This window comes from Ammospiza nelsoni, chromosome 17, assembly GCF_027579445.1.
Source record: "Ammospiza nelsoni isolate bAmmNel1 chromosome 17, bAmmNel1.pri, whole genome shotgun sequence".
Taxonomy (NCBI): Eukaryota; Metazoa; Chordata; class Aves; order Passeriformes; family Passerellidae; genus Ammospiza; species Ammospiza nelsoni.
Window position 1 is genome coordinate 2,502,061 of NC_080649.1, and position 24,715 is coordinate 2,526,775.

Consider the following 24,715-nt stretch of genomic DNA (forward strand, 5'->3'; position numbering starts at 1 on the left):
TGAAGCCCTGGCACAGGTTGCCCAGAGAAGCTGTGGCTGCCCCATCCCTGGGAGTGTCCAAGGCCAGGTTGGAGCAGCCTGGGATAGTGGAAGGTGTTCCTGCCCGTGGCAGGGGGTGGAATGAGATGAGTTTAAGGTCCCTTCCAACCCAAACCACTCAGTGGTTCTATGACAATCAGTTTGTTCAGGTCAGTTTTGTCTGAAGGTTTTTATTGAGCTGGGGCTGGATCATCCATATATCCAGGATTTGCTCTATGAACTTGCATCCTCTTGGGACTGGGGCTCAGATGTGCCCTGGAGAGCTCATTGTTCTTCCTCTGGACTTTTCATGGAATTTCTGACTTAAGAACCCCCTAGCAAGGTTCCTAGACCCCATGGGATGGGGGAAAATCCTTCATGCTGTCAAATACTGTGAGATGGGTATGTAAAGGGAGGACATCCTGTTCACTGTCATCTTTTCTCTGTCCCAGACTTGGACACTGAATATTTCCATGCCAACAGTTTGTCCAGGGCAAGGGCATCCCCAGGAAATGTGCAGAGCATCTCCCTGGGTGGATGATGGGATTTTGCAGGATGTAGACCCAGCCCCTCTACCCTGCTCCCTGGAGAGCTGGGAAGCAGACTTTCACCTCAATCCTCCTGTGCCTCAGTTTCCCTTGGTTTGAAAGGAGCTGCTAATCCATCCCAGCCTCCCAGGAGTGCCACAAGGCTAAATTCATCAGTCCCTGCACGTTTTTCTTTGGGTACCATGGTGATGGGGCAATGTGAGGACATAAAATGACTGATTTGCATTGAGATGCAAGGTGTCCCTTTGTCCTGAGCCTTTGGGCTATCTGGTTTCCTTGCCCACCTCTGGGGCGAGCCAGATATAGCAATGGAGTCACATGAAACAGCACAAAGGCTCTAATTCAGAGCTGGCACTGAGCAATTAAAATGTAGCATGTTCAGGAGGCAGCTTCCCTGGATGGCAGACAAAAAGAATCAATTTCCTTCAAACAAATACTAAATATTAATGAGAGGCCGTGGTCTGCCATGCACACAGAGCTGGAAAGAGCATTTCCCGTTGATCGCTGCCGCGGCAGCTCCTGAGATGAAATTGCTTTTTGAATGGTTATTTGTGGCCTTTCACGAGGTGGCTCGTGGTTTGCCTACCCAAAAAAAAAGGGAGAAGGAAATGCAGAGCATTTCCATTTTCCATCAGGGCAGGCACTGGGGATGTGTGCCTGTGCTTTCATTTTTGTTTACGCACTTGCCCGAGTGGTTGGGGAAATGTCTTGGATCGGTTACGTAGAAATCAGCCCCAAATTTACGTCTAGGAGGAAGCAATTCCCTGGGAACATCAGCCAGCTGAGCCTGCCCCCAGAATGGCCTGCCAAAGGCAGAACATGGGACCCAAGAGCATCCCTGGCTTTGCAGCCACATCCGCTCCTTGATTTATTTCAATAACGAGCATTGGGGGAAACATTATAAAAATTACTTGCAGCCCTCACCAAGTATCCTAAAGTGAATGCAGAGTTCTGGGAGCTTAGGAAGGGGATTTTTTTCTATTGCTTTGACCCTTGGGTAAGTCAGGAAATTTTGTATTAACTCCATTTCCCAACTTGAGTTGGAAGAAAAATAAAAATGCTCCTCTCTCTGCTTTTCCAGGACACACAGCCCTGACGTGGGGCTTGCCCATGGTCAGCACAGTGCCCACCTTAGCTGGGAGGGCAAACAGCACACCAGGAATGGCTGCAGCCTCCTGGGAAACTGCTGGTCTCGGCCCTGCTCTGTCCCACACACAGCCATGGAAGATGCTGGAATCATTTTGCATCCATCACACAGTAAATAACAACACATCAGCTCGCGATTTTATAAAGCCGTTAAGGCTGCTGCGTAGCTGTGGGTCAATCGAGTGCTAATATTAGCTCAAAATGACTAAAATTAGAAAATTAGAACCCAGCCAGAACTAATTAGCTGTTCAAGGAATAGAACCAGAACCGGAACTAATTAATTGTTACTGAAATATCGCCGCAGGGCCCGGTGGGTGCCGCCGCTTCCAGCCCCGCTCTGGCTCCCAGCTTTGCTTGAGATGGCTCCTGTGTGGCCTTGAAAAGGAGCCTGGGGTCCCATCTGAAGGCTGTGACAGCCAAATAAGAGTTGGCATCTCAGTCCCAGCTGTGTGATGCAGCACACGCGGGGCTGTGCTGGGAGTGATCCCATCGCAGCCGCGGCAGCTGCTGCCTGGAGGGCTCGGGAGCACGGCCCCTCATGCCGGGATTGCTGCCCAGATGTGCCTTTCTGAAGGTGAGGGTAATTACACTGACCGCCTCCCTGGCTCCCAGGAGCACACCAGCTCTTCCCTCTGATCCCAGTGGCTCTGCCTTCTCCTTCTCCTTCAGCTCTGCTGCTGCTGAGGAGCTCTTCCAAGCTCCCTGAGCAAGCCAGGAGCTGCCATCCATGCAAACGCTGCCAGAATAATTTCCAGGGAATTAGGAAGCTGGTACAGATAACTGGCACGTGGCTGCGTTTTTCCATCTGTGACTCAAGTCACCTGTATGGTCACTTCTTTTTGCTTTCCAAAGGTGGTAATGCACCTTATATTTCTTTTTCCACTCTCTCAGCACTCAAACAGCAGCTCCGATTTTAGCAGCAGCGTGACGCACGGTGTTTTAAATTCAATTTAGAATACAAACTATTTATACCAGCCAGAAAAAGGCAGTGAAGCAGCTCTCTCTGTCATGAGTGGATTTGTAATTTCAGAGCAATCATTGCATAACTAATTGAATCAGCTCTCAGCATGTGAAATCAGTGCCCCTGCTTATCAGAGGTTTTCATCGTTCCCCCCCTCCTGAAGGCAGCAGTCCCCCTCCACCAGCAGCACTTTGTGCTTCTGCAACAGCCTGGGAAGAAAGCGAGACCTGCAAAGCTGCCTTTTTCTGCTCAAATTGAGCCAATAAATTACCAAATACATTCAGAGTAGATGGAGAGCTGGGTTGCAGGTGCCCCCGAAAGCTGCCCAGGCTCCGTGCGAGGGAGTGAAGTGCATTTGGAGCTAATCAAGTGCCAGCCATGTCTGAGAAGCAAATTGGTGCCAAGATGTTCTGCTGACTCCCACTTCCTGCTTCATTGCCCAGGTGTGCTCTCTCTCCCTGGCTGGAATTTCGGGTCTGATGTCTGATCCAAACCTCCAGCTTGGTGCCTGAGAGTGGAGCCCGAGAGGGCGATAAATATAGCAGCAGCTTTCCCGGGGATGCAGGAAAGGTAGAGGATAAAGTAGCTCTAAGGGGTTTTATCAGCTGGGACTTCTGGGCCTGGATTTGGTGACTGGGATGGGTCTGGTTCTGCAGATTTTGGGAGCAGCTCCAACCACCTGCATGCAGCAGCCCCCAGGGTGAGAGGGCACCTCCTCATCTGTGGGGGCGGTTTGGGAAGGGGCCCATCAGCATGTGCAGAGCAGGGAGCCGAACATGGGAACCAGGGAAAAGTGTGCTGTGGAGGATGCTAACAGCTCCCCAGGGATGCTGTGTGTGGATGTGAGAGTCCTGGGCTGTCACTGACGGCTGGGGTGGGTGAGGAGCACAGACTAAACCTGAATGGCCACAATTGCTGAGTGCTAATGAAGGCTAAGCTGGTTAAAGTGGAAGGAGATCTCTGGGCAAAGTTGGCAGATCTTGTCTTGGGGAAGCTTGAGGGAGAGCTTGCAAACTTTTCTGGATGTGCAGAGGGAGGGATTGTTCCTGCAGGCATGGTCCCTGAGACTGGTTGTGGGAGATGCCACAGCCCAGAAAATAAGAGCTGAGCATCCCTGTGGTGCATCCCCTACTCAGGGATCTGTTTTCCTTTCAGGAGAACAATATTAGGATCCACAGCAGAGGCCTCGTTTCTGATGGTCAGGGGACAGCTTTTGCAAGTCTCTCAGCCTTGTTGGAGATATGTCCTTGTAGTCCCTAAAACTGATGTGTAGGGTATTTTCTGGTTTGTTTTTTTCTCTTTTTTTTGAGCCTCTTGAGCCCGTTTGAGCCTCTTTTTTTTGGTGTTGCTGGCTGACCTTGTGTGCAAGGGTTTATGCAATGCAAACAGGGTCTAGCCCAGGTGGGAGAAAGAGCTCCCATCCCCAGACTTGGTTCAGCCACGTCCCATCAGTGGCCTCCACTTGTTTCTTGCACGAAGCCACTCAGACAAAGCGTTCTGAGCGCGCGAGGCCAAGGCTGTGGGATTTGTGCTCCTGGGGCAGCGTGTTCCAGGCACCCCAACCACCCACTTTGTTTTCCCTTGTCTCTGCAGGTAGCCAGATGGGAGCACAAAACACGAGCACTCAGCCAAACCTTCGGCTCTCCCCGTGCTGCCTGTTACTGCCTGGGGGCTGTGATCCTGCTGCTCAACTGTGTGCGCAGCCACTGGTAAGGAGCTCACCCTGCTGCTCTACATCCATGGACAGAAATGCCCCTCTGGAGTGAGGGGGAAAGGGGACATTTGCTCAGCAGTGTTAGATCCAACCCCAGCGTATTGCTTTGCCATGGTTGGGTAAGTTCAGGCAGCAGCAGATTTATTCCAGGGTTTGTAATAAAGATGAGGGATGCAGCAGCATGGCAAAGCCATCGGTTTCACCGGTTGTTAAGTGTCACAGGTTACCTTGCTCTGCTCCCTGGGGATGCTTCCTCTCTCCTGTGAGCAGCACAGGTGGCAGGGCTGTTTACACAGGGTGGATCATATGTAACAGCACAATTTTTTAATTTTCTTGTAAAAATCATAAACAAAATGAAAGCTGCTTTTAAGGAGCCGCAGTTTCCTGTGCAGAAGAGAGCAGGATTACCTGTGCACTTAACAATCAGTCTCTTGAAACTCTTATCTGCTATCTCTAAACACTACCTGTGCTAGCTAATAGTATTGTATGACTGATACACCATTCTCCATGGGAATATGTCCTTTAACGTTCCCAGTGCAGCAGAGAGGTTTTACTGCAGAAGATTTCCTCAATGCCAGCAATTTATCTGTGATCTGTTTGGCTTTATCTCCACTGCTGTTAGGAGAGACAGACTCACTAAATTCCCAGGTTCAATTATACCAGGGTCACAGCTAATGGGTTGTTTAGTACTCTGGGTAATTTCCCAGGCGCAGAGTTCTCAGGTTGGAATTTGCACATGTATTTAAGAGCTCTGCTTTCCTGGAAGTGACACCAGGACCTGCCCTTGCCCTTCTGTGTTTGTCCCAGCCACTGCTGATGGCAGAAACTGAAAGAAAGCTTGCAGTGAGCAAGGCTATAATCGAATGCAGAGGGCATGTGTGTGTGCTGCTGATGTCTTAGTGACACAGCAGGCTTGCATTTTGCTGGAGAATGTCTCGACAGTCTCTTGCACAAATTACATAGTCACTTGTTGTCTGGGAAGCAATGCAAAGCCTTGTACTTGCCTTTAATTAAAAACACAGCTGGTGGAGGGACAATCTTCATTTCCAGTGGTCCTGCTGGCTCCTGGGTCAATGAGGCTCGTGGGTCACAGCAAGGCACTGAGTGGGAGCTGCTGGGAGAGCCAAAGTGGCCTCGTGTGTCCTTGCACTGTGCCACACTTTGCCCCTGCAGAGTCCCACCAGGGCTGGCTCTGCTCTGTCTGTGAGTCTGTGGGGGCTGTGGCACTCACTGGGTTTGGCTCTGCCTGTGCAGCACAACAGTTGGGCCCTGAAGGAAACAGCAAAGTCAATCCAGGGGCTGGAAAAGCCCCCTCTGCACCTTGGGTTTGGAGGAGAGGCTTTGGAGGATGGGGCAGCTCAGCCCCAGCAGCACACATGTGAGACAGCCCATCCTGATGGGCCAAAGCCTTTCCAATTCCAATTATTGCAATGGAAAGTTTATTTTGCTCAGATGTTCCCACGCGGTTGGGTGATTCCCTCCCCTTTCCTTGGTGCTGAAGTTGGCCTGAGCGATGGCTTGCAGGCTTTGCAGGCTCTTCTGGCAGGGCAAGCCCTTAACTGTGGGAAGGATTGGGTGGTGCCAGGGTGATCATCAGAGCAGCAGCTGCTGGAGTTACCCCAAAACACACCTGGGAGCCTCACTGCCTCCATTCCCAGCTCAGGGAGCCCTCCAGGGCTGCCCAAGGCTCATTGCTCCAGCCTGGGGAGCTTTTGCTGCTTGGCAAGGGTTCATCCTGCCCCTTACCCTTGCAGGGTGTTACCAGCCAGGGCCAGCCAGGGTTCCACTGACCAGAGGGGCTTTGTGTGACACAGTCACTGTCATCTCAGTGACCAGTGCTGCTGGGAGAGACCTGTCCAACCTGCTCTTGCTGTTTTGCTTTTCCCTTTATTTTGTTCTCTGAGCAGGTTTTCTGCTCCTCAGCCCCTTGGAGACCATCCCTTGGCACGGGCTGTGCCTGGCACGGTGGCCAGGGTGGCTTGTGCAGAGCATGAGGGCTGCTGATAGCGAGCAGAAAGGCAGCCTCAGGGGTCCCTCCTCCTCCAGTGCTGTAATCCAGCCTCTAAAACTCCTCTTTTCCTGCTCTGGGGATTTGTTACGTGGGTGGGGCTGCCAGGGAGCGATGAGGAGCCCAGGGGATGTTTCCTTTGGTTTTAAAAGCCTCCTTCCTTTTTGCAGCTGAATTTTTGAAAGGCTCCATGCTGGAGGCGGAGGAGAGGAGGGCAGAGCAGACAGAATTTGGGGGTGGGTTGGCATTTTAGCTGACAGCACCTGGGAGCCAGGATGTGTTTCTGCATCACCACCCACCCCACGTGGGGTCTGTGCTGGGGTCCTCCCTCAGCCCAGCACCCACCCTGAGGCTCTCGTGCCAGCTCAGCTCCAAAAGGATGCTTTGCTTGTAAGAAAGGCATGTCTTTGTGCTCAATTAAGCAATTAGACGCTTCCCAGCTCTCAGCTTCATTATCAGCCTTGGCTTGCAATCCAGACTGACCTGTGACCAGAGGGGACCTGCTTAGTCAAGTGCACAAGACAAGCATCCTTAATTGCTTTGCTGCAATGATTATTTTCATTACTACAGTTTCTTTCTGGAAGAAGCAAGGAACTTCCATCACCGAGGTTTTAATCTGTGAAAACAACTCCTGAACTTTTGAACTGTGTGCAGTTTGTGGCTGTTATCTGTGTGACATGGGACGTGACAACCTTCACTGTCCTCCAAACTCACATCCACTGTCTCTCTCTCCTCCCTCACCACGTTGTTGGTATCTTTCCCTGCATCAGTTTATTCACAATTAGCCACTGGCACTGCCTCCAAACCTCCCTGCACTGCCTTTGGCACACCCTGGCACCCTCCCCACCCTTGGGCAGGTGCACAGGGAGCTTCTGAGCCTCCCTCCTGGAGGGTCTCAGGATGTTTGCCTGAGCTTAAAGGCAACACCTGCATGCACACCTTGACTGGGAGGGCTGCAGGTGTTGGGATGTCTCGGTGTGAGCCCCACAGAAGCTGTGCCAGCCAGTGCCCCTGGCATCTGCAGCCTGGCATCAAGTCCAGCATTGATGCCACACTCTGGATATTGACTCCTGTGTGGATTTCTCACTTGGAGCTGATGCTTCCAGGAAAATAAATCTGCCCTGGGATGGAATTTTACACAGAAAAGGGGTTGTTTGTCATTGCCAGGTAGTGCCTCTCACCTTACCCTCAATCCTGTTTAATTTTGTGAGCTGGCACCTGAATGAGCGTGCTGTAAATGGCATTGATCCCAGAACCACAGGGCCCTGTGTGCAGAAGTGACCAAGGTTGATGATGGGAATCGAGCATGGCCTGACAGAGCTGGTGCCCCCTGTGAGCCACAGTGCCAGAAATATCTGATACCTGCTCAAGAAACGCCCCAGGGAGCCAACAGCACCTCCTGCCCACGGCATCCAGATGAGGAAACCTCACAGCTCAGATGTAAGGCAGGGGGAGAAGCTGCCACAGCCCCCAGCTGACCTAAATAACACACACACCCCAGTGCTGTCAGAAAAGCAAAGTCATTATTGGCAGAAGAAGCTGTGAGGATGATGACCGGGCTGACAATTGCCAGTGGTATCGGCAGGACGATTTCAGTGCTGTTGAGGTTGCTGTTTTCTAATGAACAAGATCTTTTGTTGCAGCTTGTGCTGCTGGGCACCACTGGGTAATTTTTATCCCTGTTGCCTCCTTTAGCCAAGAAGAACAAAACCTCCAGCGTGGGGGACAGACAGACACCCCACACGGTGACTGTGGCACCTTGCAGTGGTGGCTCTTGTCACCACAACCCTGCTTGCCTGTTCCACTGCTGCTTCCTTGCTGCCTGCTGGCCCCTGGCCCAATTCTGCTCCAATTGTGCTTCTCAGCCCCAGTTTCCAGGCTGGTTTTTGGGATCAGTCAGGCAGCACTGCTGGGCTGCTCCCTGCAGCGACCCAGTTTGCTGGACGAGGTCTTTGTCCTCCTTTGGAGGAGAGGGATGACAAAATGCACTTGGTGGGGGCCACCGGGAGATGCCCTCAACAAGACCTAGAAACCTCAGCTTCTCTTTTGGTACAATATTTCTGTGTTTTCTTCCTGCTCCACATGGCCTTTGGGGATGTGTTTGGGACTGTGACTCGTTGAGTTTTCTGGTTGAATAAATCAGCACCTGCTGTGCAAACCTGGCTGCACGTCCTGTCCGTGTCCCAGCCAGAGGATCTGCTGCCCCTTTCCCTCACTCCCACTCTCTTCTGTGAACCCACTGGTGTGACATGTCCATCCCCATAGTGCAGAGCCACTTTGAGTGGTTTTCCAGTTCGTGTGGTATATTATGTGGCAGACAGAAAGAGGAGAGATTCAGACTAGATATAAGGAAGAATGTTTTTATGAGGAAATGTTTTATGAGGATACACAGGTTGCCCAGAGGAGCTGTGGCTTCCCTATCCCTGGAAGTGTCCAAGGCCAGGCTGGGTGGGGTTTGGAGCACCCTGGGATGGTGGAGGGTGTCCCTGCCCATGGCAGGGCTTGGAACTGGATGGATTTTAAGGTCCCTTCCAACCCAAACCATCCTGGGATTCCCACAGAGCACTGATAAGACTGCTGAGTGTCTGAGCAAGCATCACTCTGTTTTTGGGAAGGGTGGGCAGGACAATTCCCACTGCCTTGGCTACTCCTATCCTGGCAGGAATTAGCCAAATCTGCCAGTTTGGCCAGAGCAGAGTTGAAGGATTTGGGCTTTTCCCAGCTGGTGCAGAATGTGTGCCTCTGGTGTCATGCTTCAAACTGGCAAATGTGGGGAGGTGTCAGGGGAAGCCCCACTGCCCCATTTTCCCTTTTCAAAAGCTGGGGACATCTTCCAAGCCCTGCCATGGGGACAGGCATCCTCATGACAGCAGCCAGGGATGTGACCAAAGTAGGTCTCAGCCTCGGCACCCTCCCCTGTGCTGGAGGAGGGAGGTGAGGATGCTCCTCACCATGGCAATGGCTCAGCTCAGCACAGAATGCAGTTCCATGTACTGGGACAAAGCCTGGCTCTAATTGATGTCCCTTGGATGCTGAGCTGTGCTGCTGCCTTGTCCTGAGCCTGAAATAAATGTTGTCACCAACGTGACTCACAGGCACATGAAGAAGGGACTGGTTTCATGACAGACTGAAATATGTCATATTTCAGGAGACCAGCTCCCTAGCAAGGGAAATGCCCCCAAACCTTGTCCTTCCCTGCCAGGGAGGCTCCCTCACCCTGGTGGATGCTGCAATAATTGATGGCTCCGTGCTGCTTGTCACGGCCCAGCATCATAAATGCTTAAAAGGTTTATTTACCAATTCTGAAAACTCCTGAGCGCATCATGTTTAATGCAAATACAGAGTGTGTTTAGGAAGATATAAACCATTCCTAGAGGGAAAGGCAGTCCATTATCTCCCTGCAAACACCTCCCTCCCTAGCTGTAAGCCAGACATCAGGGAACTGAGCAAGACATGCTGATGAGAATAACTAATGCAGGCCTATCCGACCATGGAGAGGAAGGATGGGATCATCTGGAGCAGGAGAGACAGCTTTGCCAAAACAAACCAAACCATGTGCTGGTTGCAAAACTTCCAGTGCTGATTCCCAGCCAGCCAGTTTGTGTTCTTGAAGCCACCTTTGTTCAATGTTCCGAGACTGAGTCAGGTCATCAGCATGGGACAGAGGAGCCCCAAGGATGTGACAGGGTGTGGATCCAGCTCATCCAGAGCAAGAAGCAGGCTCTGAGGGCTTTGCTCTTGCTGTACCTCTTTCTGCTTTGCCATCTCTTTGCCAGTGCCTGGGATCCAGGTGGGTTCCAGCACAGCATTGCTGTCCAGGTTTGCCTCCCTGAGGATCAGAAATCCTCCCTGGTGCTGGTGCCTTCTGGATGGGTTCTGGCCAGATGTGGAGCCAAACCCTCATGCTGTGAAAAGCACATCCTCCTCTGTGTGAGAAAAGAGCTGCAGAGCATCCCCAGGGATGCCAGGGTGTGTTTGGAGTGCACATCCAGGCCAGGATTCCTCGGGCAGAAAAGCACATCCCTTCAGGGGCATTGCTTTCCTCCCAAACCCAGCCAGTGCTGGTGGCAGGGACACAGATTTTTTGGCTTCTTCGTAGAGGAGACTTGTGTCATTTAAAAATAACCACCATGGAGATGATGCAAAGGGTTCTGCAGGTGCTGCTGCTTCCCTGTGCAGCCAGATTTGTGTCTTCCCATCAGAAATTATTTTGAGCCAAGGCAGTGTGAGCCTGGTGAGCACAGGGAGCTGTGCTGGGCACTGGAGGAGGGCCAGCCCTGGGGACTGTGCCTGCATTGCCTGGGGCCACGCTGCTGTTCCTCTGTCTGTGCTTGGCTCCTGGGAAAAGGAATTTCCCTGTAATTTCCAGGGTGTAAATCACCCAGATGCTGTGGTTTTGCTCGCTTCTGAGTGTATTACATTTATTCCATGTTTTGTTTCCTTGCTCCAATCCAAACTGATGATTGAATGTCTTGTTCTGGGCTCCTAAAAACTCCTCAACAATAGAAAGCCTAGTGGGAGCAAGCTCAAAGTGAACAAAGGATATCATCCAGGTTTCTAAACCACAGAGTCAAGTATTATCCTGGGCTTGCTTGGTGCATGAACTTGCCATCAGTCCTTTGAAAGATGTGGTTCCAGCTGCCTGGCCTTCAGCCATGCAGGCAGGACTGTCTCTTCTGGCTTTTATTTGGGCAACAGGGAAAATCCAGAGGTTTGCAGGGCTTAGGGAAGATGGACACCAGGGAAAAAAGCCCTGCAGGTAGCATTATGGAAGCCCTTTCCATCTGAGGAGCCTGGGACTGTGGGCAGGAATAACTCCTGGCCCTGACAGACAGTGGTGGCCAGAGGCGCAGCAGAGCTGTTATTCCACTTGAATTTCAGCCTCCAGGGTGCTCATTAAAAAAAGGCTCAAAGTTTCCTACCTCATGTGTCAACAGCATGTGGAGAAACACTGTGTAGAGCTCTGTGGGTCTGTTACCTCCTCTCGTGTTATTAATGGTGTTTTTTAATCGCAGCGTTGTCTCCTTTGTCACCGCGCCTTCGTGTGGGAGCCGTGTGCCACGCTGAGCCTGCCAAGCCCTGCCCTGGGCAGAGCTCAGGGGCTGAAGGGAGGGCTCACCATTATTCCAATCATAAATTGAGTATTTGGAAGGCCAGACCTGGAATGCCTGCCCCAGCCTGGGAGGGAGGAGCTGTGCTCACACTCGAGGATGCCTCGTCTCTCGTATTTTCCTTTTGCTGTTCCAATCCTCCCCCTGACTGTCAGCTCCAGCCGTGAATCACTCCTGGGCACGTGGCTCACACATGAAAGCTGCAAAATATTTTGATGGAGGGGAACGGGGGTGGGAGCACGAGATAATCCAGCCAATTGTTCCCAGCCCTTCCAGGCATCGCAGCCTCCAGCATTTGCAAGGGCGTCTGTCCCAGAGCTCTCAGTCAGGATGAAAAATGGGATTTGGTGAATAAGGCAAAGCATTTGGTATCACAAGTCAGTGGGAGTGGTATTTCCAGGTGTGAGCAAGGGTTGTGAGTAGAAATAGCTGCCCCAGGTCAAGCCCTGGCTCCTCACAGTCTTCAGCTGATTGCTTCTCCCATTGGGAGGTTGAGTAGGAAAAAGGGATCTGAAGAGGGGACCTCCTCAGCAGCTTCCCAAAGCTGCACATCTCCCAGGGAGACATGAGTGATGTTAATTATGAATTGCTGCTTTTAACAGCCCTTGTTGTGTCCCCAACAGCTTCACAGAAGCCATGAAGAGCCAGCCGAAGCTGGAGGGCTGGGACTGCCACTGGACCTACTACTCAGGCTTGGCCATCTCGGCTGTAGGGACCTTGTTTGTCACCTCCAGCTTCTTAGCACTGGGATTCACTGGGACCTTCCTAGGTAAGCACTGAAAATCCAGCAGCTTTACCAGAAAGTGCATTTAATCCTTGCAGGGATCTCCTGCTAGGGCAGAGTCCTGCAGGACTTTCCTTGTCCTTGTTAGATTTGTCATTATGATACCAAAGCAGGACCCAACCCTGCTGTTAGCACAGAGGGGATGGCACAGTGGTTTTATACAGCAAATCCCATCACCTCCAGCATCACACCTGCAGGTTTGGAGCACAGCTGCTCATCTGCCAGCCCAAACACCCTCCAGAAAGGGACCCCAAATTCCAGACCTCACAAGTGGCACTGGCACAGCGTGTGTGAGCTGTCCAGCAGCTCCAAGCACCCACCTGCTCATCACACGTGCTGGAGCAGGATGTTGTTTGCTCTCCCCTCCGCAATAAACCTGATGTTCGTTGACAGATCCTTTTATCTCCCGCTTTATGGCAGAAGGCATTTTCCACTGTGCCTGCTTTCACATTTAGAGCGTAATTCTGTTAGCATTGTTGACTTTGAAAACATGCCAGTATGTGTGGAATTCATAAAAATAAAGTAGAGACAGGAACAATAAATATCCAAGGAAAGGGGCAGCTCCTGCTGGCTGAAATAATCACAGCCCCAGCTTTGACACCTCATTTAGGCTGTGCTTTTGCAAGTGCTTTACAAACCAAATTCAATTAGCTCCTGTGGCGTCGCTAGGAAGAAGAGAGGGATGTAATAAGCCTTCCTGGTTTCAAGTGGAGTTGCAAAGAAATGTGTTGAGTTGGCCAAAATCCTGCTGCCAGAAATAGAGCTCAGCACTCCTAAACATCTGCCCTCACCCTCTGTGTGCAGCCCGTCCCACCCCTGTCCCTCAGCATCCTCCAAAGCCCCCAGCAGCCCCTGAAGTGATGCTGTGCCTCTGGAGACATGTCCAGAAGGGCCAGGCACAGGAGTACCCGTCAGCAAGAGCTGCTTGAATGCTCCTGAAGTTCAGCCAGATCTGGGGTTGTTTACGTAAAGCCTGATTCATCCCACCAGGAGCATCCACTGGCCTTGAACCGCTGGGAAAAAGCAAACAAGTGAGTCAGGCTCAGCGTAAGAGGTGAGAGGGCCCTGGCCCTCAGATCTGTATCCCCTGGGGCAGGGCAGAGGTGGGTGCTTGGGGTCCATATAAGGCATTTCTGCTCCATCCTCCCTGCCCTGGACTCACACAGCAAGGAGCAGCTCTCTCTGCTAGCAGGGCATGACGGGCACCAGGGCAGAGCTGAGTCAGGCTGGGGACATGCCACACATGCCACACATGCCACACATGCCAGTGCAGCCAGGCTGGCTCAGGACCTCTGCAGGACTGAGCCATGCCCCAGCTGGAGCCCCACAGAGGATCCATCCTTGGATTGGTAACAGCTTCTCCACTCCACACAAGCCCCATGAGTCCAAGTCAGCAAACTCGTAATGGAGAATGGCCCTCAGTGTGGTTTGTTGCCTGGCAAAGAGGAAAACAGCAGGTCTGCAGGTCTCTGAGGATCTCATCTGGGATATTTTCCTGCTCAGGACTCTCTCAGGACTGGTATTTCCAACATCCTTGCAGGATTTCAGTGCTGCCCTGGTGCTGCAGGAGGAGCAAGGACTCCACACGGCAAAGGGCTGCACTGCTTTGGCAAGGAGAGGAATTCACCTTCTTCTCATTGCTGACATCTGAGCTGAAGAGAAGTTTTGAGAGAGCCTCTGACAACAGGCACTTCAAAAATTACTGCAGCTGGATTTGACCCTTTGTGGGTTTTTCTACAGCAGTGACAGCTGAACCAGGCAGGGCACAGGGCTTCCTGTTGAATTCCTTCCTTACAGCACATTAGGCTTTGGAGCAGCTGCAGAGCACTTTGTCTCTCTCATGTGGGCTCAGTGGTGCAGTGGGAGCTGTGTGAGTCACCCTTCTCCAGCAGCCTGGCTGTGCCACCCCATCTCCAGCACAGCAGCACCAGCTCCAGGTGCTGTTGGCAGCAGCTGGATGTGGCCCCTGTCCCTGGCAGAGCCACCCCTGGTGCCCTCTCCCCATGCTGTGCCCTCACTGGGATTCAGGCATCACTTCAGCACCCTCTTTTTTTGCCCTGTTTCCCAAAAACCACAGCGCTGAGGGCTTATCTCAAGGCTGCTTTGCCTGTCTGAGCCCATCTGCTCATGCCCTCATACCCCAGTGACATTTCTCCCAGCACTGACCAAGATTTCAAGTCAATCTGGCTTTGCCAAAGTGTTGCTGGGCCTGGAGAAGCTGACAGCTCTCTGGAGTGAGGCAGAGGTGGTGCTCCAGCCCAGGCTCCAGGCATTCTGAGGGACCTTGCAGAGTGGCTTTTTGCTGCTGTGATCCCTCCCTGAGCTGTGAGATGTCTGCACAAACCACCAGGAAAAAACAGCTCCTTTTAAGTGCCAAAGTGCCTCAGCTTGGCAAGGAGCTGATTCCTGATTTGAGGGCTCAGTGGAGGCACAGGAGATGCCCAGGGTGATGCTGTGCAGCACCACACACAGTCCTGTCCCTGAGCACCTCTCTGAGCATAAACACATGGAAACCACCTCTCTGGTGGTCATGTTCATTGACCTGTGCAGGTTTAGAGGCAGAGATTACACTGGGAAAGCTCCTGGGGAGCTGCCTGTGTGCTGCTGCTCGTGGGGAGCCTGCCTGGAGGCTTGCACAGCCCCACCAGTGCTGGGCACTGAGAATCCCCTGCCAGCCCCACGGAGCCAGGGCTCTGTGGGAACCTCCTCAGTGCCAGGGCCATGTGGGGAATGAGGTGGTCAGCTCAAGGGCGAGGGTGGGCAGGGGAGAATGGAGCATTTTGACACATAAGAAAGCACAGAATGGGGCTGTGGCAGGGGGTGATGTGTTCTTTCTACCAGAACAATCTCGGAGATGTATTGCCAAGTAACTGTGAGAACATATAGTATGAATACAAGGCAATTATCTCACTTAGTGGCCTGCAGTTAAAACCCAAAAGCATTGTGTAATTGGGCAGGGGCTGTTTATCCTCAGAAATAAATGTTTTAGCACCATGTGAGGTCAAAGAAATTACACCACGATCCAGGTAATAATAATAACCTTGAATAGTTTGCACTCCTGTAATGCCTTTCATCTGGATTTGTGAGCACTTTCTCACCATACATTAATCCTCACCTCCCTCTGTGCTCTGAGAAAGACTGATGTTATGATCAGTGCACAATAGCACCTGGAGGGCCAGAGGAGCCTTGCCCAAGGTCAGGGAAGGGCTGGCAGCAGAATTGGGAGCTCAGCCTGGGCTGGTGGCTCAGGGACAGGCTGCTCCTCATGGACCACTGCTTGTGGACATGGAGCAGGGATGGAACACAGCTGGGCAAGGGGCTGCAGCACCAGGAGGAGATGAAAGAGCTGGGAGGGGCTCAGCTTGGAGAAAATGAGGTTCAGGGGGAACTTTTGGCTTTTCACAACTCCCTGACAGGAGGGGAGAGCCAGAGAGGGGCCAGGCTCTGCTCCCAGGCCCAGGGACAGAGGAAATGACCTCAAATTGGACCATGGGATGTTGACATTTGATGTCAGGAAAAAATTCTTCACCAAAGGGATTGTCACAGGGTGCCCAGGGCAGTGGAGGGATTTAAAAGTCATGTAGGTGTGGTGCTTTGTGGTCTCACTTGTAAGACCAACAGAAGCAGAGATCTGCATCCTGGCCCTTTGCCCCTCTGAAATGTTGCTCACAAGCCGCACATCTCCCTGTCATTTCTTCCCCAAGCTCCTTTCAGGAGGGTGGAAGGATTACTCCAAGGTAGATGGGGAGCTGGTTGGATGCTGACAGTTCTGAAAGCTTTCCTCATTACAGATGACAATCACCCATTATCATCATCATCATTGTGCCAATAACTGAGTGTTTTGTAGGCAGAGGTGCTATTTTCTGAAATTCTGAGAAATTCTCTGAACTATGAGATAAGAGTGACATTATGGATGAGGGCATTTGGTTGTGCTGGTCATGATGAAAACAGCTCCAAACACCATTTCACAGCACTGGGTTTATTTTCACATCGAATGGATTTGATCCCATGCACTTGCTTCCTCGTGGAGTGGCATTTGACAGGCAATTTTACAAATGAGAAATCCAGAATTAACCACTTGGGACCTCCAGAGATGTGTCCTGTTGAGGGACGTGGCTGCCACAACCTCATTGCAATGCAGGAGCCTTTTGTGGGCAAAGAGCCATTCCTGGAAAAGCTGATAGGCACAGAGTAAACAACAAACAGAGTAAGCAAAAAAACAGGTTTTTGTTGCTGTTTCCTCAGCCTGGAAGTCAGTGCTGAAACCTTTTGCTGTGAATTCCTGCACAGGGAGGGTATCGATGTGCCAAAACCCCCCATGAATCCCAATTTCGCGGAGCCTAACCAGAGCCTCTCTCTGCTTGCTCTCAGGTGATTACTTTGGCATCCTGATGGAGGAAAAAGTGACCAGCTTCCCCTTCAGCATCCTGGACAACCCCATGTACTGGGGCAGCACAGCCATCTACCTGGGCTGGTCCCTCATGTGAGTACCAGCCCCTGCACACACCTCTGCTTGTAGGGTCACTCTGGGGTCTCTTGGCAGGGCATGGGGTGCCAGGGTGCATTTGGGGCCAAAAAGACACTCTGGGATGGCAGGGAAGGTGCAGCCTGCCCTGACTTCTGTCTCCCTGGCTGTTTTGGTGCGTGGAAAATCTTGTGCTGCCTCGAAACACTCGCAGCGTTTGTTGGAGAAAAATAAACAGCGGCCAAGTGCTGGGGGAGAGGGGGATCAGCAAATGCTCTGCAGTGAACACGGTCCTTGGCAGGCTCTGCACGTGGAAAAATCAACACCCAGGGCCAAATTCATGCAGGGTGTCACTCTGCAGGGGCAGGGCACTGCTGCTGGGGAGCAGTGTGACCCTGCAATTACTCTGAAAAAGGCAAAACAAGCCAAGCCACCCTTTTCCCCCAGCCCACGGTGAAAACACTTCCGAAACACTCCTTGTGTGCTCCAGCACAGCTTAATAGCCTGCTTAGGAGGAAATGAATAGGCTGTAATTTAGCAGCAAATGAGCAATAGACTCTATTCAGTATAACAAGTTTGATGTGGTTCTCATTTAATATCACATTTTATTTATTTGCCCAGGAGAAAAAAAAAAACAAAAAAAAACCAAAAACCCTGGCTGTGTTACTTCAGGAGCCCATGGAGTGATGCAGGCTGTTATCACTGGGTGTTTTGCACTGTGACCACCTCTCCTCTGCTTGGGTGGGAAAAATGAAGTGCTTTGCCACGTTCTGGTCACTTTTCCAGCCATGTGTGCAGCCCCTGGTAATAAGTAAAGCTGATGGTTTCTCTCCTGTCTCCACTGAGCCTTGTTGCTGTTAGTTCTGCTCCTGAAATCCCCCCAGGTGCTGTCAGGGCTGGCTGCATGAGCCTGCTTCCCTTCCTGGCACTGGATGGGGTTTAAATCCTGGGGAAGGGCGCAGGGTTTAAATGCCAAAGGGAGGCAGTGCTGTTGGCCACAGGGTCTGCAGCAGCACCCTGGAAATGTTTATGTTGCTGTGGGAAATGTTTATATTGCTGTGGGGAGCGGGGCAGAGCTGGGGCAGGATGAATCCCCCCACAGCAGCACAGAAGTAGGGATTTGACCAGGAGGAATTACAATGAGATCTTTATTTGTTTTAAAATCAGCATCAAACTGCTTCCTAAAACCTTCGCAGAATCCGCTGCAACCTCCTGAGCTGTTTCTCTCTCAGAATCCCTTCCTCACGCCTCTCCTTGAGCTCTCCCAGCACAGTTCTGGGCAGGAGCAGCTGCAGGCAGCTCAGGACAGCAGTGATTGCCTCCTTTTTCTCGTTAAAAGCTGCCACCATTAAGGCCAGCGAGGCGTGACAAATAATTGCTGTGAACAAATTGCTGGAGCTGTGCAGAGTGGCACCAACACCCCACCCACCTGCCTGGGGGGAGCTCAGCACAGCCCTGCTCACGGTGGTTTTTGGCTGTTTCTCCTCCCTGGGACCTCAGTTCAGACAGCCACAGAATCGTTTGGGTTGGAAAAGAGTGATAAGATCATCGAGCCCAAGCATTAACCCAGCACTGCCATGATCAGCACTAAAACATGTCCCCAAATGCCACATTATTTACATGGCTTTTAGATGCCTCCAGAGATGGTGGCTCCACCACTGCCCTGGGTAGCTGTGCCAGGCCTTGACAGCACTTCCAGGGGAGAAATTTTCCCATTATCCAACCTAAACCTCCTGTGGGGCACCTTGAGGCCATTTCCTCTTTTCCTGTTTGTTGTATCCCTGGCTTCACCCTTCTGCCAGGGGGCTGGAGAGAGTGAGAAGGTCCCCCCTGAGCCTCCTTTTCTCCAGGCTGAGCTCCCCCATCTCCCTCAGCTGCTCCAGACCCATCCCCAGCTCTGCTCCCTTCTCTGCACTCCCTCCATTGGCTGATTTTTGGGGATCCATGCTTTCTCCTGAGGTCCCAGGGCTTTTCTCCAGGCTGAGCTCCCCCATCTCCCTCAGCTGCTCCAGACCCATCCCCAGCTCTGCTCCCTTCTCTGCACTCCCTCCATTGGCTGATTTTTGGGGATCCATGCCTTCTCCTGAGGTCCCAGGGCTTTCAGAGGATGTCAGGTGTCCCCTTCAGAGGCCAGAGCTGATGTCCCATCCTGGTGGCAGCAGGAGGATGCTGGAGGAATGCTGCAGCTTTCTGATTCTGGCCAGGCCTGAAACACAGAGCACATCTGTCCTGTCTTTGTGATCATCACACTCCTTATGGCATCAGAACCCAAAGGATTGATCCACCCCATCCAGAAGGGTGAAAACACATCAGCCTGTCCTCTCACTCCAGCCCAGCCTTAAAAGCATCAAGTGGAGGTGACAGCCCTCAGCCATGGGGATCTGCAGCAAGGCTGGGGACAGACAGACAGACTTCCCACCCAAAACAAAGTCCTGGCAGGACAGCAAACCCTTCCTGGCTGATTCATCACTGCTGCTGCAATCAGATGTGGCCCAATATGTAGGTCAGGCTCGTAAGAGGACAGGAACAGTTCACCCAAATGCTGCTCATCACCTGTGCTGAGCAGCCTCATTTCTCCTGGCAGACAAATGGAGCATTCACCGTGGGGACAGCTTTGTGTGCCTCTGGTAGGGGACTGTTCTAACTCACAGCAACAGGCTGTGTAAATCAGAGCTGGAGCTGCAGCCAAATGATGCAATTAGAGGTCTTGCTGTCAACAAACAATCATGTAAATTTGTTCTCTCTGATAGGAATCAAGAAGGAGACATGACTAAGCATGTAATAGCAGGGGCTTGGGAGGGAAGGAAGTTGCCCGAAGCTTCCTAATGAGGGGAAAAGTTATTGCAGAATGAAAACGGTGCAAAAGTGGAGATTTGTGGGTGTCTCTGCAGGCTGGGTGGCACCTGAAAGTGGCTCCAGTGTGAGGTTTAGGTAGTTCAGTCTCTCTCTGCAGCTGTGTTTTCCCAGCAGCACAAGTCACCTTGCACCAGGCTTGTGGGATGTTTATCCTCATAAAATCACAGAGTGGTTTGGGTTGGAAGAAACTTTAAAGGTTATCTGAATTGTCCCCCTTAGTTAGGACACTGGTGATTGCCTGTAACTGCTGGTGGCAGCTCTGAGAGGGGTGAGAGCTGGCTGTCAGCAAATATTTAGCTGGTTCTTGGTGGGGAAATGTGCAAGGCCAGGCCAGACAGGGTTTGGATCAGGCTGGGACTGTGGAAAGTGTTCCTGCCCATGGCAGGGGTGGGATGAGAGGAGGTTTGAGATCCTTTCCAGTCAAAGCCATTCCATGATTAGGATTCTGTGACATCTCTCTTCAGAGCAGGAGGTGATGAGGATTTTTGGTCCCCAAGCCTCTGCTAAAAGGAGCAGCCCTCTCCATTGTGTGCTCAGTTCTTGTTCATCTCTCCCCATAACCACACAGTGAGGAGCAGAGGTGGCATCAGTGCCCTGTGCTGTGCCTGGTGGCCTCTGGCTGGAGGACGTTCCTGAAACACCTTGAAATGGGTTCAAAAGTGAACCAAGCCTGCAGCACCCAGTCCCAGTGCAGGAATGGACCTTCCCATCCCTTCCCATCCCTTCCCATCCCTTCCCATCCCATCCCATCCCATCCCATCCCATCCCATCCCATCCCATCCCATCCCATCCCATCCCATCCCTTCCCATCCCTTCCCATGTGTGTGGTGCCCCTCACTGCTCTGGCTGCCTGGTGTCCCCTGTACCCCGGGTGGCTCAGCTTTTTGGGACACCAGCCATGTCCCTCAGAGCACAGGAGCTGCAGCTGTGTGTCAGCAGCTGCTCAGCCCCCAAACAGCCCCATAATCTCAGGATTTAGCATCAAAGCAGGAGCTCTCACAGCAGAGACGTGCAGGGATCAGACTTAAAAGAAGTCGCTGAAGGAGGGTGGGGAAGAGCCTTTGCCAAGTAACATCTGTCTAAAACAGTTAACATTAAGCACAAAAAAAAACCCCAACCCTTTTGTTTGCTTCTGTTTAATGAGCAAGTGAGAGCTCTCTGCAGCCCAGTGTCTCATTTCACTTTCTCAACCAGGTCTTGCATAAGCCCCTGTACTTACCTGATCTTTTCCTTCTCTTTCAAAACAGGCACGCCAGCCCAGCTGGCCTTTTGCTGACAGCTGTAGTGGCAATTTCCTACACAATTGCTGTGCTGTACGAGGGGTGAGTAGCTGTGCACAACTGGAGAGCTTCTAATTATTTCTACCAGCTTTAACTCTCGAGGTTTCAGAGAACTGCGCAAGTAGAAATGTTTTTTTTCCAACTAATTCAGCGAGGAAAAAGGAAAACAGAGGAATTTTTTTCAATTGTTTTGATAATGGGCACATTCCACTCCGAAGCTATTTGCTGAGTTCTAGGAACATTTGTGTGGTTTTTTTTATTTTTATCAAAATGAGGCTTTTTTTTTTTTCCTTTTGGGTGCCAGATTCTGTCTATAGAAGAACAATAAGGAAGGCAGTGGGAGGACTCATTGTGTCTTCACAAGAGCCCCCTAAAAGAAGCCCTTGCATTTTGTAGTTCCTTGGATGGGCTTCTCTGCTGCTTTGCACTACAATAGCCCAGCCAGCAGCACAGGATGGAGCAGCACAAAATAACTCCCAGAAGCAGCAGTTGTACTTCAGCAGGGAAAGCTCTTTTGTGTTTGCAAGGGAGGAGGAGATGCACAGAGCCATGGTCTGCATGAGGGGCACTCTGGGTGTGTGCTGAGCTTGTCCTGCTTGGCACAGGGATGGTTCCTGTAGCTGCTCCACCATCCGGAGAGGTGAAACCAGGATTGCCACGGCACAGGAACAGCCAGGCTGTGCCAACCTGTGCAGGAGAAATTCTGTAGGCCCGAAGGTGAGCACTCAGTAGCCTGGATTTTAATTCTTCCTCCCTTCTTTTGCCCCCCTCTCTCCCCACATTCCCATCCTGCCAACTCCAGGCCTTTCACAGAGGAGATCTATCGGAGGAAGCAGAAGGGAGTGAAGAGCAAGTAGCCCCAGGTATGTTTGCTGATGGGAGCATTTCAGGGGCTGCTTTGCTGAACCCCCCAGCCCAGCCCTGCCTTCCCTGGCTCCTCCAGAGCCCTTCCCAAAGCACCTGAGCCCCAGGGCTGTGCAGAATGCCAGGCAGAGAGGTTTTCACAGCAGCAGTCGTGTCCGCCCCTTGGCACCCGACCAGCAGCCCCCAAATTGTTTTGATTATACACTTGAGAATCAGCGCGAGGGAAAATTGCTGGGAAGCTTTGAGGCTCCAGGCTCCATCTGAATCAGGCAGAAAAATACAACTATTGGCCATGGCAGGTGCTGCAGAGAGTGGCAGGGATGGTGTGAGAGGGCATGAGTGCCTGCTCATCCCTCAGGGAAATCAGAGCTCCCTGCTCCAGATGCTCCTTGCCTGAGCCATTTCTGCCAGTGGGCTCACCCCAACACCTCAGCCCAGGCTTGTTTGGGGGGCCAAAGGCTTCTCCAACAGCACAAGCTCCTGTCCAGGCTCCTTTCCTGGGGGTTCATTGCCACCTTGGAGCCCTCAGTGCATTTCCCTGCTGGTTTTTGGGGAGCTGGGACAATCCCAGGGCACTGCTGAGGTTCTGACAGCTCTGTGGCTGTGACAGAGCTGCTGTGGCACCACTGAGGTCCCCAATGGACTCTTGTCCCTTTGTCTTTTGCAGGGCACTCTCTGGGGTACCTGTTCCTGTCTGGTCCCCACACTGTCCAATTTGCCCATTTTCCTACTGAGATGTATCCTACTAATTAACCCAGCAACCCTTAATGAGCCAGCTGAGCTCCCTGCAGCACTGGAAGTGACCAGAGGAACAGCCTGAGCGTGGTGGCAGCTCCTTGCCACAGCCATGGGAGATGGAGGTCACTGTCCCAGGGCTCTGTCCAGGTCTCTGCAGCTCCTGATGCTCTCCTGGCAGTTCCACAGGGTGGGACCTCCCCACCTCCTCTCCCACATCGATTACTGGAGATCTGCAGGTGAAAAGCAATTCCCTTTGGACTGGAGGGAAAGCAGAGCAATGATGGAAGCACCAGGGGCCTTTCCTGAGTGAGCTGTGAGCAAATGGAAGCAGCAGCTGCAGCTGGTCCTGAAGATCATCTGAAGGTGCAGCGTGAGAGCCACAAGAAGCAGACAGAGCTCAGGTCCAGCAATGGAGAGAGATCAGGAGCCCCTGAGGATTCAAACACAGATGAGGAAGGAACTGCTGTGAGCTCAACAACAGCAAAACCTGCTGCAAACCCAAAAACCAACCCCTTCTTTTTTGGGAAAGGAGCCTCCCCATCCGGAACTGCAGTTTCCCACCCGTGCAGGGTCTCCACACTATTGCAAAGGCTCTGAGAAAAGTGACTGAAAAGCACAGGAATGTGAATGTATGACCTAAAGCACAGCCCAGGGACATGGAGGGATGGCAGCTGTCCTGTGGGGAAGCCCCAGCATGGAGAGGACCCAGGGGAAGAGTCAATCCCTGTCTGCATTTCACAGCTATCCCACCCAGGCCAGGTTGATGCCCCAGCCCCTCCTTTTCCCTGGGTCCTGCTGCCTTTCCCACCACCCAGTGCCTTCCAGCTGTTTTCCATGGTCTTGCAGGGGCAGTGGGAGGGAGGGAAGAGAAGGAAAAGTTTGTTTCTGCCTTCCACACCGTGCAGCAGCCAGGTTTGGATGTGCTCCTCTGCTCCTGCCACCCGCCTGCCCCAAAACTGTCCAGTGCTGAACCCTGCCTTGAACAGAAAGCTTCCAGAGGTGATGCTCCAGCCCCAGGCTCTGTTTTCACAGATTCCCAGAACAGTTTGAGAAATAAACTGTAAATGCCAAAGGAGCAGGTGCTGGAGAAGGGAGCTGAGCTGCTGCTGGCTCCTGTGGGGCACTGGAATGTGGCACCACATCTCAGCACCACTGTCCCCTCCTCAGAGGGTGCTCCCTCCTCTCAGTGTCACCTCCACTAAACGGTTCCATTTCCCTCTGCTTTTCCACGTTGTAATTCACCCACCCTGCAGGCATTGCTCAGCAGAATTAAAGTGTTGCTCTCTTTTCAGTGCGGCCTCCATTTCCTGCGGAAGGGCTCTCACAAATGCTGTGTTTGTGTTTCATCACTTCAGAACCATTACACAGAGATTTATTTTTTTATTGCCATCTCAACCACCTTCCTCTCAAAGATTTGGGCATAGTATTTTATTTTTAGATAAGTTTCCACATTCCCTTCACAGCTAATGTTTGTAGAGGGAGGCTAAACCGGCCCAGTACCCATAGCAACCATTGAGGAGAGGATACATTGCATTATTCAGACAATTTATGTCAGAGTTGCCAGTCCTGGCTCAAAGTCTCTGATGTCAATAAACTTGGATTTGTTGATAAGTGAAATCAGTATTTGCTGAAGAAGCACGTGCTCATACGGGAAGAATTATTCCTAATGAGAACACAGCTAGGGCTGCATTTGTGCTGTCTCATTCCCAGTCTGGGGACCATGTGTGCCTTTCCCAGTCCCTCCTGCAAGGCCAGAAGGGACCCCAGTGGTTCCATTCCCCTCTCCAGCCAATGCCAGCCTCCTAAATGGTGTGTCTGTCACCATGAACCCCAGTGGTGGAGCTGCTCCCATGCCGTGCCCACAGCACCCCATGAGCACAGGATTTGCTGCTGGGGCGGCTGCACAGGCTCCTTCCCCCTTCATCTGATTGCCAACACAAGAGGTTTTTTGGGGATTTGTGCCAGACACATCCCTGGTTTGAGCAGCTCTTCCCACAGCAGCCAGCACAGATTAAACATCTCTGCCTTCACACAGCTGGTTCTGGCTGCCATAAAGTTAAGTTTGATGTTTTAGAGGCACCAGCTCTGTTCCCTGAAGGTGAGAAGCTGGGAGTTGATGTTCCAGCCCCATCTCATGGGGTCTGAGCCCACCTTTCTCCCTGGGGCAGGGGGTGGCCTTGGCCAGGGCCAGCCCCAGGTGTTGCTGTGCTGCAGGGAGGGAA

At 52.0% G+C, this 24,715-nt stretch overlaps 1 protein-coding gene across 2 annotated transcripts in view; it reads left to right on the forward strand.

Moving 5' to 3' along the window:
- Positions 1-24,110, forward strand: part of PEMT (phosphatidylethanolamine N-methyltransferase) — a 41,944-nt gene extending 17,834 nt beyond the window's left edge. For both annotated transcript variants that reach the window (XM_059484702.1, XM_059484701.1), the window contains exons 3-8: positions 4,267-4,382; positions 12,130-12,275; positions 16,662-16,773; positions 20,859-20,933; positions 21,694-21,754; positions 22,423-24,110. In XM_059484702.1, coding sequence (XP_059340685.1) covers positions 4,267-4,382; positions 12,130-12,275; positions 16,662-16,773; positions 20,859-20,933; positions 21,694-21,748 — 504 coding nt within the window. In that variant the 3' untranslated portion in view covers positions 21,749-21,754; positions 22,423-24,110. The remainder of the gene's footprint in view (positions 1-4,266; positions 4,383-12,129; positions 12,276-16,661; positions 16,774-20,858; positions 20,934-21,693; positions 21,755-22,422) is intronic.
- Positions 24,111-24,715: the final 605 nt, after the last annotated feature.